Here is a 17,630-nt window from a genome sequence, read left to right as displayed (position 1 = left end):
TAATTCATATTTTTTATTTACCTAAATATTAAAAATGTAACTTTGTTGGATCAATAAAGCGACTAATGTGTAAAGTGTGAAAGTCAACTTTAGGATTAATTTTTATTATCCTGAACTAATTTAAATAAAGTGAATAAAATGCACCTCAGACAAACATCAGCAAAGTTATTTCTGTCGTTCCAACCACTAACTTGGATCCAGAGATGCAACTTTCACTTATTTTTAATCTTTCTGTTGTAGCTGTAGTTTTCCAGCATAAACAGGAACATGCAGAGGGGAATTGCCAAGTAAACATCTTTAATGAAACCAAATTACTGGTTAAAACAATTTGAACCGGTGTGCAATTAAGGACCTCCAGCTTAAACTGGCTAAATTAAATTTTTATCATTTTCTCTGGTTAACAGGTGGACTCTTCTTTCCATTTTAGATACTGAATCAAACACTTATGAGGCTACTGCTCCCAGTTCATATGGTACAAAGAAAGCACACACGAGGATGATAAGTGTGGTTTTGAAGAGAAAAAGGAGCATAGAATATATTAGAGGTGGGACAAAGCCTCTTTTGTCATAATGCCTCTCTTAACAGCTTCTCTGGCTGTGATGCAGAGTTCAGGCCAAGGTCCCCGACTCCTCTTATTCCTTTTGCGTAAGCCCCTGGCTTTCTGCTCTACTGTGACAATAGGATAAGTGTTTGTCTTGAGACAAATTCTTCATAGGTGACTGACATTTCTTTGTTTGGGTGTGTGTGTGTGAGTTTGTTTTGTGTGTCTGTCTTCATATGGCCCCGTTTGGTTTATTAACCAGCAGTTTTTGGGTGCCTGTCTATCCACTCCTCCTCTTCCTTCACCTCCTCCTCCCCCAGGGAAGAAGGCAGGAGGTGGGAAGCAGAAGCGAAGCCATTGTGAAGGGGAAGCCACTGGCCTCTTCCTGTTATGAGAGGAAATGCATACAAATGTGCTTCCTGTGCATCCACCCCCACTTTTTCTCTCTCTCTCCTTGGCCCTCCTGTCTTTTTCTCACTCTTTTGTGGTGCAGAATCAGAATATATCCCTCCTTTTCTTTAGTTCTCTTAAGTCTTCCTGGAAAAAGTGACGTGGTCAGTAAGGTAAAACAGGGCATTTTTTCATTACTAAATATTATTAGATCGGTTGGTCCATGTCTATTCTGACAATCACTCTTAATAATTATAGATGTAATAAAAAAATATTTGGAAAAAAACAGCATAAGCGGGAGGTGACAGCAGGTAAAGGTAACATGGTTCAATGATTACTAAGTCGAGTTTGTGAGTCTGTGTGTGTGTGAGTGAATTTGCGTGGGCATGTGTGTTAAACTGCATATGTCGCAATCTCCCCTGGGAAGATAGCTGAGGAGGAGGATATGGGTGAGCAAATAAATTGTGTACTTCTTTAAAGTTGTGCTAAACAATTTCCACCGTATATTACGGAACAGTTTTGAAATGTGAGCGGATTAGATAAAAAGAATACACTAAATAAGACTATTTGATGTTTAGTCTACAAAATTCTCTGATTCATACTTGTACATACAAAAATACATATTTCAGTAGTCCATTAAAACCTTTCTTTAATGAGCCATTAGCTCAAAACTTGCTTTGATAACTTGTAATGTTTTGTGTATGTGACGAAAGGCACCACGCCCCAGTTGCCAGTGTGCTGTGAACAGAAACAATTAGGTTTACACTCACATTTACACCCGTCCAGCTTCCCCCCACCCAAAGCACTGTCATCTCAGACACCCTGATGTTATGAAGATGTTGTGTCTAATAGTATTGATGAGCTGAGGACAAAAGGTTGTGACCACATACAGGTGGTTTCCACATGGGAATGTTTTTTTTTATATTTTTTTATTTTGTCATCTTGGTTTATTATTATTTCTATCAGTGAAAACATGTCAAATAACAGTAAATATAAAGTGCAGCTTCCTCTGTATGTCTCTAGCAGCTGCTGAAAAAACAGGTCAGAGCAACAGTTTACAGCAGCTGCTTGGGGTACTGATGTGTTCTTGAATTTGCAAATAAAAGATTTCTCACATAGCCAAGGAAAACAAAAAAAATCACGAGGCCACAAATGTGGGAAAGTATCCTCAAGCCATGACAGCAAAGATCAGAACATGAAAACTCTGCTGATGAGATTCATCACAAATTAGCACATCCCACATTAAGTATTTAACCAACCACTCGTCATCTCGGCAACATTCATATACATGCCAACTAGCTTTATTTTTAAATTGTGTGTTGGAATCAGACCACCGTGCACCGTGTGTGTTTACGGATGTGCGCAAATGGGTTTTTTGTTATATGCGTGTGTTGGAGGTAGCAGGTTGTATGTGTCAGGTTGAGATGTGTGGGTGTGGTGTGATATTTTCGTGGCTGTTATTGTTTGGTCAGTTTAGGCTTTTCATTATCACACTCATTCTCTTCCCGCGGCGCTGTTAAAGTCAGCGTACGTGTGAATTATGATATGTGGGAAAAGCATGCGTGCCGTTCTGCAATCAAGATTCGAGACTCAAAACAATTTGATTTGATTCTTCCCTTCTTTTAGCTGTTAAAATGGCATGATGATAAGTGAGAGGTTTAAAATATGTTTTCCACAAAAGTTTTGTACAACTACAGATGAGAAAAGCCAGGTGGCATTTAAAAATTAGCTTTCTCCCTACGAGAAAACAAAATATCACTTCATGCCTACACTTGTTTATGAAGCTAGGTTCATCTGATTTTTAACCCTAAAACTAAATGAGATTTATAAGACATTTTAAACTATTTTTGATCAACTCAATTACTTTCGACACTTTGATAGATAACATACCTTTTCTTGCACAGAAATTCAAGCAAATGAACCCAACTTAAAGTGCAACAGGAAACTGTACTATCTAAGCAAGTAAACTTTTAAAAATTATTTTATAAATAACTGTCCAACTAACTGACGTTACAAATTATACTACCTGCTTTGAGTTCGCTGCCTTGAACTCTATAGAATGTGTTTTATAGATGTGTGTTTTATAGATTCCAATATTACCTTTTTTAATTATATTTTTCTTTGTTTGCAATGTGGAATGTAAAGACATACTTTAATGTGACAAAAGTGTAAAAGTAGTATATGAAGTTTAAGCATTCAAAAAACCTAACTTTAATGGAATTATTTTATTTTATTTTTAAAGCTTCTAGAATCTTCCTATATATTTTTGTATTAACTAACTAATGTTTGTATACCCAAAGGTTATAAAAACACCCCACTTTAATTAAAAACTAGCTTTAGCTTAGTTTGACTTGACACAACTGGACATAAAATCTTTTAAGAAAAATACATCTCTGAGGATGTATTTGTCCAGGTAGATTTTTGCTGAGAAATTATAATAACCCTAGCTTTCTCCCTCTCTGTTTTGATATGCCATGTTGATCATTCGTCACAAAACACGTTCTCTTTGCAGTTCAGTTTAATAATGTGCAAAAAAGATAGAGAAATTTTCTGTTTAATACAAGCTGCTGTGAACTTTGAATAAAAATTCACAAAAGATTTAAAGCAGCATCCCATAGCACTATCAGTTGAATTTCAGCTTAACATGCTCCAAAAATAAAGTAAAGACTGTATCTGGATTGAGCATGGACATGGATCCATGAGGCTTTAAGAATCACTTGTGTACCTGTTGCTCAGATTACTTTTTTAAACCCGCATCTCCAGAATTATGTCGATGACTAAGTTGCCAGCCACAGTACGAGCAGTGTAAGCAAGCATGTCAATTTTGTTTTGAGACTAGGTTCTCATGGCCTTTCGGATTGTGCGACATGCCAGCTTTTGAAGCTTTAATGGCGCCAGTAGAGTAAGTGTCAGAGTGAACAGTTGATAATGGAGCTATGATAGCAGATAGTTGTGTCCTACATCTGCCCCTTGTATCAAAACACCCGTGGAAGACAACACTCTACATGCCATGCACCCCAACAGCCTGTTTTGACCTTATGTTCTGCAAGACTTGTCGTCTTATTGACGCGCTCATGCACAGTTTGCAATGCAATTCAGTCCCTGCAAGGCTCCCAGGCCCCTCAGGGGGAGATTAGGTTTCAGCTGTGGATGATACAAGTTATAGTGGATATGACAATTAATCACATTGTCTGAAGTTGTGAGTTAATCTAAAGCCATGAGAATAAGGTTTGTGTTTTTCACATTTCGTTGCGACTGTAAATGTCAGCATGGTATTTAGAGCACAGGGGAGCATTTTCTCCTCGTGTCGTCACTGAATCAAACAAGTGTTCTGAGGTACGTGACCTGACGCTGCTCACACAAGTTTGTCAGGAGCTGGAACTCTCTCCGAGTCTGCGGCTTCAACCTGTTGCCTGACAGCTTTCCCAGCATGATGCTTTGGCATCTCGGTTGAGAACCTTAGAGGCAAAGGGGGGTCCAGAAATATCAGGATTATACCCACTCTTAGTGAAAGAAAGAGCGAGAGAAAGAAGGAGGGAAGGAAAGGAAAACGGGATGGAGTGAGAGGAAGATTTTGATATTGAGTTTCCGTTGTGCTTCTTGGGAGATATTATTTCAGGAAATTCAAAATTGTCAATATCTTTTTAAGCTTGTCTCATTTTACAGTTATAAAGACAAACTGTAAACGGCGGTGAACTGCAGATAAACTTCAGAAACCCATTCATGATGCAGATCCACCACAAACAGAGACCTTTTCTTTAAAGGCTTGAAAGGGTCTTTATGCTCACAGTGATAGGCTCTTTATTGTATTCAGAGCATGTATTCATTCGCTGTTTATTTTGTATTTTTTGGCCCACTTAAACGTCAGAAGAGAATAGGCAAACACACAGTTAATCAACAAACTCAGATGGTTAGTTACCAGCTGGGCACGGCTCTGGCAGCATTTTCCTCGCTGTAAAAAAAAAAGCTTTGTCAAGACGGATCTCCAGTGTAATTAATACACACACGGTCGCATAGGAAAATAAAAAAGAAATTCCAATAACAACAAGCAGTGTTGCTCAGGGAAGCTGGCAGTGGCATTTTTTTTTTCCTCCTCCCCGTACCACTAAAGAGCTTGCACACATGGTTTGGAAAAGAAAGCAGGTGCAGCTCACTGGAATTAACTCACTTTCACTGCTCTAGTTTTGATCCAAACAATAGGAGGAATAGAGGCTGTTCTATTTTCACAATGTGGCCACTTTGTATGCCTTTGTAGCAAAGGCTACTAATCTTAAGGGCTCACACAGACATACACAGATGTGGCTGCATACCCACATAAAGAGACAGAGACAGGAGGAGGGGGAGGCTCTGTTGCATGAGACAATTCTTGTTGTTTACCTTGAGTAGATTACCACTTTCGCAGCATATGCAAACGTCTTTAAGCAGACAATATTTTTCTCAATAGCAAGCTCATTCTATCAGCCTAGCTAGTTGTCTCATATAGCAACTTGCACAAGTGTTTGCCATTGAAGAGTTTAACATTTTATCACGTTTCAACCAGACCCTTCAATTTTCTTTATTAGAATTGTATCTGAAAGATGAATACATGAATAGTTGTAAAACTTTACACATGTAAAATTTTTTTCTTCAAATGTTCTACAAACCGACAGTTATCAGGTGTATAAACCCAAGATATCCAAAAAAAATCTAAATTTTTATCTTCGTTTAAATATTTAATTGCTGTAAAAACTTGAATTAGGATTTAATTAGTTCCAGACTTTTCAACAGTACAAAATAAGAAATATAAAACAGTATTTGATGTAAGGGCAGATGTAATTATTTTTTTTAACGTTTTTTTTAATTTTATAATTTTTTTCATTATCAATGTTATGATTTAAAATCGTTTATGACCTTATTATTATTTGACTCCTTACATCTATCCTTCTTACTGGTCATGATGACAGGTGAGGCACTACCTTACCTGACTGCACGTCACTACTGTTATAAAATAAAATCTGTTTCAATGCAATGTTTCATCCATCATTCAAATAAAGAAAGTGAGACTTGAGAGTGACAAAAAAAAGTCAGTGTCAACAGAAGAACACCAGTAGTCCTGTTTATAATTTGCCAGAAGTCCTGTAGGTGAGACAACATGTGAGAGTAGATGAAGGCCAAACTTCATCTTGTAAAATGCAACATTCTGATCTCTCTATATATGCAAAGGTATATGAGTAATACAGTTCAGTTTGTAAATTGGAGAGAGTTGTAGAAATCTACACCAAAACAATTGTATTTGTAATTGCAGAAGTCTTGCAAAATACATTTTCAGATTTTTATTTGTGAAAAGAAAACAAATAAATAAAAACTCCAGCTTCCGTTTCATTTTTCTTCCACTGTGCTTTGGTCTGTCACAAACGAATTAAACATATGACAAGGTGAAACAATGGACTTAATACTTTGACAAGACATTTAGAAAATTTAGTTCACTGTGATCCATCAATAACGCATTGAATGAAATAATTAGAAAAGCTTTTCTTCTTTCTTTCCAGCATGTATTTGTTGTCGATGGAAACTTTAATTCGCCATATGTTCCACAATAACCCTTGTGATCTTTGATGTACAAGCAATAAGTGATCGTCTTTACCGTTATCTGACTGAGACAGAGTATTTTCAGTTCCTCCTTTTTTTTTTTTTTTTTCGTGGTATAGTGGATGGACTGTTACAGTCAGGGTATGTTGAACCCTCAGCAGACTTCACTTTGACTTTAGTGGTGTTTTCCTTAAAGCGATAGTTTTTGAAGAAGAGATGTTCTAATGTAATTTTTCAGTGTCACTTCCTTTTTACAGCAGGATTGGTACATAATCTGTGATTTTTTTTTTCTATGTAAAAAAGAAGCTAAATACATTTGATTGTAATTTCTTTCATTGCAAGATTTAAAAATTTTTCTGTCTGCATTTCTTTAAATCTTTGCATTTTCTCGGCTTGAATCAGCTTTCTTTTAATCTTGCTAATTTTGTTTTCCCTCTTCTCTCTCACCCAGGTGACATTTACAAAGCGAAAGTTTGGCCTGATGAAGAAGGCATATGAGCTGAGCGTGCTGTGTGACTGCGAGATTGCCCTGATCATCTTCAACAGCACTAACAAGCTGTTCCAGTATGCCAGCACAGACATGGACAAGGTCCTCCTTAAATACACTGAGTACAACGAGCCCCACGAGAGCAGAACCAACTCTGATATTGTGGAGGTATGTTACAAGAAAAACACATACACATACGCACCCACACGCACACGCAAGCACATTCCCTGACATGCAAGCTCACGCAAACACACAAGCAGACAGATGGTAACTGCGCTTGTGACTCATTCAGCAACCCTTACTTCTCTCTTTTAGACTTCACACCTAACAGAGTGCAAGAAATAATTGCTCCCATAGCTTGGTGGTCTTCCCCAAGGAGCTTGGTAGCAATATCAATCATTTTTTTTCAGAAAAGGCATTTTAAGCTCTGCAATATGTCATTAATTTCAAGAAAATATTTTGCTTTAAATGGCCTTCTCTGACTGTTTAAGCTTCCCTGCAAACAAGAGGTTGTCTGTTATTGATCTGGACTTCTCAGCCTGTCCCCTGTAGTGTATAATCACTGCACCCTGCCCTTGGTGTCTTGTCAGCATCGATGTGCCTCTGAGAGGAGGATGTTGATCTGACTTCTTCTGGACACTTGTCACCGAAGTGGCTCAAAGCAACGTTAAACAGAACGGTTGGCCCAGGCGCTAGAACGCAGGTGGATCAAGCAGGAAATGACATTGTCAGCCTCCTGAAACTTTAAGCTCCCAACGTGAACCTGTTATGCAACAACTGCTTGTGGAGCTCCATCATATCTGGTGGGCAAAGGACCTGAATGAATACACACAGTTTATCTCCTTTTGCCCTCTGCCCTTTCTGTTAATTTACCCTTGCAGTGCCACGATCTAATGGAGTAGGTATATAAAGTCACCTTTTCAATGCAAAGTTAAAGACAGTCACAGACATGGACAATTTTGTTTTATTATTTTTGTTATCCAAGCTAAATTTTGACTTTTGTTAAATTAATGTTATGAATCCTGATTTTTCTCTTGTGGTGGAGGAATTTTGGAAGCTATGTGGCTGCTTTTTATTAATAATATATAGCAGCATAATGCTATGTTCATAATTCATGTGCAGCACATGCATAATTATCTAAATCTGTTTTTTTGAAGACAATCACTTAAAAAATACAGAACACATCAAAGGGAACATAGATATTCGTGATTTGTAATGAATGAATATCACACATGGTCCAGTGGCTCAATCCAAATGGCTATGTGATCAAAAAGCATGGAACATATTTTTCTTCTCATATAGCTGCTGCTAGGCTTATTGCCCAGTTAGTAAGTGACAGACTAGTTGTTTGCTGTTACAGATAGCAGTCCAGATACAAATATTTATCAGTTTACATATGTATACAAAAGCACTTTGACACTGAAAATGTTTGGTCTTATGCTAATACCATTCGTCATGTGATCAGGCGGTGTGATGTTTAAAGTCTCAAGCCAGCATAAACAAACATATTGCAATACAGTGAAACTTCGAAAATGGTTACTGATTTCAGTAGTGCATTGTTTCATAGTCATTTCCATTTGGTAGAGTCAAATGTGAAGAGTGTTGATGCAGTTCCTACATTAAGCACTCAACATATGACTAACCTCAATGATGAAAACAAAGGGAATGAATGCGGTGCATTATCATGGACTGTACTGAAAAGCATGACAATTTATTTGCTTTTGCAGGACATGCTTTATTACCTGCCTATAATTCATACTAGCAAGCTCTTTAGAAATTTTAATCTGCTTAGGGCTTTATGCATTCTATAAATCACACTAATCAATTTAGGATATACTTTTAAAAAGCTAGAGTCCATTTGAGCAGTAGTGTTTTTAATGCACCCAGCTCTTCGCTTCCGGTGTAGTCGGTGTATAAAGCTGCCCCTGCTGAACCCATGAACAGAGCTGTCACATGTTTCAGCAAGTGCCTGTGACGAGAGTTCTTTGTAGCTCTTTCCTCAACTGTGTCTCCATTAGGGAGCACCGGATGGCTAACGTGTAAACAGCCGTGTCAAGGGAAAGACGCTAAAGAGCCTAGTGGGGGAGAGCGCTACAGAGCACAACCTACAATTTGATCCCCAGAGGACTGTGTGCTTTTTGAGCAACTCACTGCGGGAGAAATCGATCTGAAGAGGCCTCCAGGCTGAGCTGCGGTGAGCTAAAGGGATTGGCCACAGGGCAGACACTAGCACGTTTATTGTGGTTAGGAGGGGGGAGGGTCTGAGCAAGGGTCAAGATTTTTCCCTGGAAGCTGTTTGTGATGCTGTTTAGCAACGTCACAGATGTGGAAACGTGGGAGGCTTGTTGAGTTTGCGGAGACGAAAGAGCAAAGCAGACTTCCTGTTGAGATGAACGGACAATGATGAGGAGTTCAAGAACAAAATGAAGAGCTGGATCCAGGACTTTCCCTCCTAAGCATATGTGTTATTTCTTACGTGGAACTGCACAAGCTCTTGTCTTCAGCAGCTCTTGCTGAACTGCATGCATCATTCTCCCTGTATTACTGCTGTGCCTGAAGTTGTAGTGGGAGGAGATGCAGAGGTAGGGGAACGGAGCTCACAGTGTGGGCGGCTGGCATAGAGACCTGCTACATTAGCAATAAAGCTCTATGTAATTAGCATGTCTTTGGTTGATAATTAGCGTTGTTGAGAGAGTGGCACTAAGAACGTTGCACTGCCTCTCTAGCAACAGCATGTTTACAAGAGGCTCGAGGGCTGATCTCTCTTCCTCCTTTTATTCTTTTTCTTTTGGGTTCAGTTTTCTATTGACCATACATCTTCTCTGGGTGTATTTTTATTACTATGTTCTAAGGGTCAACATATATATGTTTGAAAGCAATGGCAGGTTTAGAATGGAAGAAAAAAAAAAAACAGGACGAACTGTCTTGCTGACTCATTTTGAAAAGATTTTCATCTTGAAGAACACTTATATAGCTGTATGTGCAAACAACAACTAACTAGCCATAGAACAGTTGTGAGTTTTAAAATTGGACATATTTCTCGCCACAAAGGTTATTACTTTTTGATGGGAGTGTCTTTCATATTTAAACAGACAAAAAAGTCCATATTACCATGATATTATGATACACTGTTTGCAAACTCAGTAAAAAATTACATGTCTTAGTTTTCTCAAAGTTTAAAGGGGTGTTATTGTTTATGTTCTAGACACAGGGCCACTTTATTGCACAATCAAGTAACTATGTTACTTTCAGATGTCATAAACATGTTGTATATATACCAAACATAACTTAAAAGAAATTTGACTTTGCAGTCTGACGCCTTGAAATTGGCCTGTGTCTCTTTAAGAAGCTCCTGTTCTTTCCACCACTCTTTTCCAATATGACATTTACAACCACTCCTAGGAGTGTTGGACTGAGACGTAGTTTGTATGATAAGCTCAGCAGTTGCACAGTTCCAAGAGGTCTTTGGTAATTGCTACTGACACTAGTCTGGAGGAGCTAAGCGGGGGGGGTTGTGGGAGAGGGGCGCTCTCTAAGGCCCCTCCCTCAGCTGGAAACTGCACCTATTTCTGTGTAATAGGTGGCGCTTTGTATGATCAAGTGCTTAGGCACCCCAGAATAGATGTCATGGGAGATTCAAGGATTTCTCAAGCATAAATGAAAGAATCAAAGCAATGCTTAAGGTATGTTCTTGATGAGAGAATAACATTATAACATGATGCAAAGCTCAGAAATGTTGATTTTACATAATACCTTCCCTTTAAAATATGGTTGTTAGGAGAAAGAGAGGAGCACCTTAGGTGTAACTCTGGCATTGCCGATTCTCCTCGGAACAGTTTAAAAGGTTTTGCTGCAATTTTAAACAAACTGAGATGTATATTTTAATAACTCTGTTTCATAATTATTTTTTTTTTACCATGATATTCTAACTCCCTGATACTCCTCTTGTGACTGTACTAAACGTTTCAATGCACAGCTATCACGCCTTGGCTAAACAAGGGGGGAGGTCCTCTTAATTAACGATAAGTGTTCAAAGAGACACCTGAGCTCATCTCTGCTCTCACAGCTTGAAAAAAGCAAACACAGACACTGATCCATCATCTCTGGATTTCGGCTGAGGGTTCAAGTGTGTCCTGCTGGCAGGTCCACGCCTCACTCTGAGTCTGGCTGCAGATAAAACAGATATACACATAGATAGATTTCCCATACTCACTGTTTGCCAGACTGGCTTCCTGGACATGTGAAGAGCATTAGAGCTGTACTTGGAAAAGATGAGATAAAAGGGCCATTTCTCTTTTTTTAGTCTTATGCTATTCACACTTAAGAACAATCACTCTTCCCATCGTTATTGGTGATTTATTTTTCTGGGGGAAAAGGGGATGTTTGGGAGGGGTTGGGGAGTAATTGCCATAGCACATTGAAAGAGTCCTTTCTGTTTCCTCTACTGATGATAGCTGCAATAGCCCAAACCAAAGCAGAGTTGGCTGGATCATGCAGAGATTGAAAGACCACCAAATCCAACAACTCTGATGGGCTTTGCCAAATCCCTGCACCACAATGTGCTTGTCTTTCCTACTGCTGAAACAAAGAATGCAGGTTTATGATGCAACTAAAGGGTTAGTTCCTGTTGTGGTAAATGGGGCCATGTGTCCTCTATGCTGGGAAAAATAACCTCAATGAATGTAATGCTGGTATCAGTTGTATTCAGCTGTACATTGTGAGCCATTGTCCTCCTAGTGTGTTGGAGATCGTGCATTTGGCTGCATGTTTGCTACATGGATACCTTGTGCTGAGTGACCTCCAACAGAACCTGCACACTCCTGTGTCAGTGCTGAAGTATCACATGGAGCAGCACATGGAGCTGCCTGCCAGAGGAGGGCCACTGGCCAATCCCATTCCCAGCAGATTAATCTAATCTGAAAGTTCAGATCTCCCTGTAATCTTAAACAGCAGCAGCACGAATTTGACTCCCGCACCCTAACCTCAGCTTTTCTCCCCCCACATTTCTTCTGTCTACATTTTCTCTTAGAAGAAACTACTGAGTAAGGGATGGAAACGGAAAGGGACAGAAGGATAGATGAGTGCTAGAAGAGAAGGAGGGAGGGAAAGAGGGATGGAGGGAGAAAGGCTGGTAATTATTTCCAAAGGTCATTCTGTTAATGACTACCTGCTTGGCTAATGAGATTCAGCAAAGCTCCCTCACCATGTTTCACCCTGCGTATGTTTCACCCGTGTACCAAGACGTGTGAGAAGCACAGGTGTGATTTCATCCCAGTGACAGTCCACCGGAGAAGGGGGAAGAGTGTGAGGAAGGAGGCGGTGCTGTGGGGGAGTGCAAATGAAGAAACATAAAGAGAAAGCCCATCAAGCCAGGTATTTCTAGGAGACAGCGCATCTACACCAGCTCAGTTCACATTGCAACAGGCGGTGGTTTTTTAACGCTTTCAGAATAGCACAAAGTCTCATTTAGATCGACTTGGTAACCTCAAAAATGTCTTTTTTGTTAATTCTGTCCCCTTTTCTCTATTTTCCCATAAAATTCCTGCAAGTCCACACGACATGTGATCTCCTCATCTGAGCTGCCAGTGTGCTCGTGTTCTGCCGCACTCTTGTGAAAATATTTTCCAGCGTGTATGCTATTCTGTGTGCTTATTTAGTTTCTAAACAGCGTGGAGAACATTAGCCTTGGGGAGTTTTCTGTGTTGATCGGCTACACTGAATGGCTGCTTCTCATGGCTCTCAAAGACTGTATAATTACTTGGACTTGAATGTAATTTATCCTCCATTACTTTTACATGTGTCAGCATCCAAGAGAAACAGCGGGGGTCGTATCATATCTTCAGTCCTTTTCAGTTGTCCACTGTAATTTTGTGTGCAGCCGTTCTGCGGTTTCAGAATAGAGCACATGTGGCGTAACATGGGGTGGAGGTGAGGGGTGGGGTTGTCCCGGCATTCACAGTGCCTCAGTGTTTACTAGCAATCGACAACACGGGTTGTTTTTGCTGGTGAGACGAGGATTAAGAGCTGAAGCTGCTTTGACGAACTAAGTAAATTAACCTTGTGGCATTGGCAAGCTAAGCGTATCGCAGTTTGCTAAAAACAAAGATTTGGATGGAAGATTTTGCACATGGCATCACAGGGTGATTAAAAGAAAGGGGCAGATAGTCACTAACTGCTGTATGAGGTTGCATGCATTGTCATTACGATTCTAAACACACTGGAACTAAGAAAATAGCTCTTAAACTTTTTTACAATATAAAAAAAATGATGTGTATTGTGGATTTGTAGTCAGCCATCCTGAGTCAGTCGTTTGTTAAACCACCTTTTGCTTTAAGTATGTGCATCAGTACCACGCACATCTAAAGAGTGACATTTTCCATTCACTTGTGCAAAATAACTCAAGAGTTAATAAGGCTGAATGGAGAGCATCTGTAAACATAACATATCAAGTTCTGTGTCAGGCTTGCAATTGGTGGGGGGAGTTGCAATTGTTCCATACTTCATTTTTTAAATGGGAAATTGATATCTGTAATATTGCATTACACCTTACCCTTTCTTGAAGTTTCTGCAAACAGAAGTGTTTGTCGTTGGAACATGACAAAATGTGAGGAAGATCAAGTTGCACAAATACTTTTTCAAGTCTCTCCTAGGTACTGACATTTATCCAAGTTACCCCAAAGCGAAAATACACAACAAACTAAATGTTATGAGATTTCACTTTTGAGGACACAATGTGGAGGTATTGAGTTGTACAGCCCTCTCTGTTCCACCTCATTTCAACTTTTAAATAGATTCTTTAAATGGAGATTTAGTTGCTTTGCTATATGCATGCTTCACAGTCACAGAACTGACAACACAAATTGATATGACCACAAAACTTACCACCCCCAGAACAGCGCCACTTTATTTGAAGTATTCTCCTTCTAATAACCATTAAAAAAGTGGAAGCGGTCTAAAAATAGAATGTGATGAAGCTAAATATAGCTGTCTGTGTTTTGTCAGGAAGGGATAGAAGAATAGAACTTGGGTTGCTTTCATTCTCTCCCTCTCTCTCTCTGTTGCTCTCTCTCTCTCTTTCTTTTTAAGTGCCCCCTCCTTGTGTTTTAGGCTGGGTAGGTTGGGGGTGTTTAGGCAGAGGAGTGAGTAAGCAAAGTGTGAGGGTATTCATCCAGCCCTCTGTCTCAGCATCTTTCTCCCTCTCTCCCCCCCCTTCACTTTTCAAAGATCAACAGAGAAGATTTGCCCCTCGGCGACCGCATCCAGAAGGCCCTTGGTGTGAGACCTCGCGGTGCCTTGAAACATTTGATCCCCTGAATAAATAAGTCTATTATTTGTCTCCAATGTTGCCCTCTCTCTCCCTCTCGCGGTCTCTCTCTCCCTTACTTCACCAAACCGACTGTCCCTGACTGGTTATTTTCCAAAGTCTTCTTGTTACAGAGAAGATTCATTTGTAGAATGTTATTTCAACTTCGTCAGTATGTTCAAGCATTTGTTAAGATAAAAGTGACAAAAACGGAGGTCTCGGCATCAGATGTTTACTGGGTTCCTGTTTTATTGCCTGTACGCTTTTTCTGACTTCAAAAAAGTTAAACAAGATGTTAGATAATATGTACGACCTACAGGCTCAGCAGTTTTTTCCACATCAGATGCCCGCTGACCAGAAAAGCAGAACTTCAGTCAAGAAATTATACCACTTGGATCTCCGTGAGAGGTGTTTTTTAGGGTCAATACCAAAGCGGAAGTCTGAGGTACTCACACAACAACAAAAAGGAGGTTTTAAAAATAGACTGTTTGAAATGTGCCAATATGTGGTCCCTGTGGTGAGGCAGCAGTGCAAAAGGCAGGCCACTTCTGAGGCCACGCTGCCAGAAAGGCAAGTCTTTTCCACTGCACAGCCTAAAACAATTCACGCCAGTCATTAAGATGAAATGATGCCCTGCGCTTTGAAACTATTTATGGAAAAAACTTTTTAGAATAATGAAGATCTATTTTTAAAGATGGCATTCCCTGCCCTGCCTGGAGTACCCTCCCACCCCTTCCCATTTTCCCACCCCACTTGAGTGTGGAAACTCAAGGTCACGGTATAGAGGTCAGCAGGCCGGTTATTGTTACTCGAGGCCCCCCTCCAGCTCCCTTTTCCTGCTATGTTGCCACGCGATAAGAGACGGAGAGACAAAAGACGCTAAGTGAAGATTAGTGATGCTGGAGGGGACCACAAAGTAGGAACAAAGAGCAGCTCGAACGTGACTTGAGATCTTCTTCCGAAGACAGCTGGAGTTACTAGGCTGCACTGTCACTACATATCACTTTTGAGTCTGTAATTTAGAGCTGCATTGGTATGATTGTGTCACATCTGGAGTAGCATCCATGACATAAACTGCTCATATCCCATTACTACTTATACAAAGTATGTAAATCTACACTTGAGAGGAAAACACACAGTTTTACCCTTGGCTGATCGATTTTCTGCTTCTCATCAGAAGCTCATATAGATTCGTTCTCAATTGAATAGAGAAGTATTTTACAGCTGGAGTGTAGATGGGGATGAAAGATGGCCAGGCTAAGGGTGAACACACAAGTGCCCTCTTTATGCAGTTCCACTGAGCTGGCATTGTGTGTCATAATGTCTATCTGGCTAATTATACAGTGTAGTGACAAGTCTGAATGACCACTTTGTTCCTGAAGCTGGGATGCTGCAGCAGCAAACAGTGTTGGATTCTGACATGTGCTAAGTGTGTGTGTCTTCCATATGGGAAAAACTGCACCATCTGGTATTCTGCTGTGTACTGGCTAGATAAAGTTGCGTGTGTTTGCGTGTGCTCATCTCAGTAGCAGTTTTAGCATAGACATAGTTTGAGGAAATGTGAATAACCGTTCACTTCCCTCACCTCTACAAACATTTTATTAATTACTTTCTTCACTGCATTTTTAGGACATTCTAAGAGTCCTCTCTACAGACAGAAAGAAAGTACACTCAGTTGTTAATTACTAGAAATATCATACCTTTGCTCAAGCATGAAAAAACTCAGAAAATAATAGAAAATTTTAATTTCTGATTAAAATACGGCAAGACAAAATGAATAGGAACTTTAAAAGGCACAGAATTTCTCAAAAGTAGCTAAACCAATAGTGACCTTAACCAGTGACTACTGGGTGCACTGATGAATAATAAAAAAAACATACACAGGGACACACTGTGATTAGGGGTCCCACTTCTCAGACTGGTAACCTACTAAATCAGCTATCTAGCCCGAAATCGCTCATGCAAATACACACACCATGCCGCCGCCATCCATGGGCATGCCCCTCGACATGGTCCTGGCATGTTCAAACTACGCTTCATGAAACTGTGGCCCTCTTCCCTTTGGTCTGCCATCTGCTTCCAATAAACTAAGCCAGCCTGATTCCTCTGATGTTCCCTTTGCTTTGAAAAGCACAGAACCGAAAGAGTGAGCCAGAGAGAGAAAGAGTGTGAGACAGCGAGAGAAAGAGAGAGAGAGAGAGAAAAATAGAGCAAGTAAGAATAAGACCAAACAGGCCCAAAATGAAATAGAAATGTAGGGAATAAAAGCACATCTCAAACATATTATTACTTCTTCCCTGCTGACGGTAAGGCCACCCTGATTGTGCTTATGGTACGCCGGTGCTGGAAGCTCTTAATCCACAACTTTTCCACTTCAGACTTACCTCCATTGCATTTGTAATGGGAAGAGACAGTGTTTCTCTTACTTGCCTCAACCTTACAAACATTAAACCACATTACACCTTACCAGCATGCTCTTACTCAATGAAGTTTGTCAGATGGTTAAATAAAGCATGCTCCTTGTGGCCTTTCAAAACTTTTCCCTTGATTTTAATCAAAATTTAATCTTGGGTTGGTGATATATTTTACCTGAAATTTATTATACACTCCCTATGTTTTTAGTTGTAAAGAAAATAAGTATATGTTCTTTTTATTCTGAAGGTCTTCATTACCTCTTTGTTACTGCTTGAATTTCACTGTTTCAAAAGAGAGTAAGTTGTTAATTGATTAACAACATGATTACATTGTTCATGTTACAGATACGTTTATACAGTGTATATGTTTATTTAAATACCTCTAGGTCATCACACATTTTCTAAAGAATCATTTACTGTATTTCTCAAAACAACAGCTTCCCAACTCAACCTTAATAAGGATGAATTTCAAGCATTGGTGATTGGCTAATAGAACCACAACCAACTATAGACAGAGCCATTGTTGTCTTTCTTACATCTGTTCTGTGAACATTTGGTTTAATGCTTTTAAATTGAACCTGCCATTAAACCTTTTAACAACTCCATTACATGGGTAATTAGTTATTATCCTCTGTCTTGGTTTTGTTTCAAAAGTGTCTCCAGGAACAATGTTACCATTTACCACATGTGAAAAGAGTTTCTATCAATGGGTTGTTTTTCTTACATGTTTTTGCACTGGTGCTGTCAGTCAATGGGTTGAGGACATTGAAAACCATTCACTGGCCTGACTGTCACCAATAGCCATAAACACAATATTGGACATGTCAGACCCTTCAGCCACTGCCAAGATAACTGCAGAGGGAAAATGGTCAGTACTGGAGCTCTTTCCAAACACAACCCACCAACTAGCCAGAGGAGATCAGAAAT

At 39.7% G+C, this 17,630-nt stretch overlaps 1 protein-coding gene across 13 annotated transcripts in view; it reads left to right on the top strand.

Moving 5' to 3' along the window:
• Window positions 1–17,630, top strand: part of mef2cb (myocyte enhancer factor 2cb) — an 85,574-nt gene that overhangs the window by 43,979 nt on the left and 23,965 nt on the right. For all 13 annotated transcript variants that reach the window (XM_044109775.1, XM_044109805.1, XM_044109812.1 and 10 more), the window contains one exon: window positions 6,951–7,154. In XM_044109775.1, coding sequence (XP_043965710.1) covers window positions 6,951–7,154 — 204 coding nt within the window. The remainder of the gene's footprint in view (window positions 1–6,950; window positions 7,155–17,630) is intronic.

The sequence above is a fragment of the Gambusia affinis genome, linkage group LG03 (genome assembly GCF_019740435.1).
Source record: "Gambusia affinis linkage group LG03, SWU_Gaff_1.0, whole genome shotgun sequence".
Classification (NCBI taxonomy): Eukaryota; Metazoa; Chordata; class Actinopteri; order Cyprinodontiformes; family Poeciliidae; genus Gambusia; species Gambusia affinis.
This window is presented reverse-complemented; position numbering and strand designations above follow the sequence as displayed.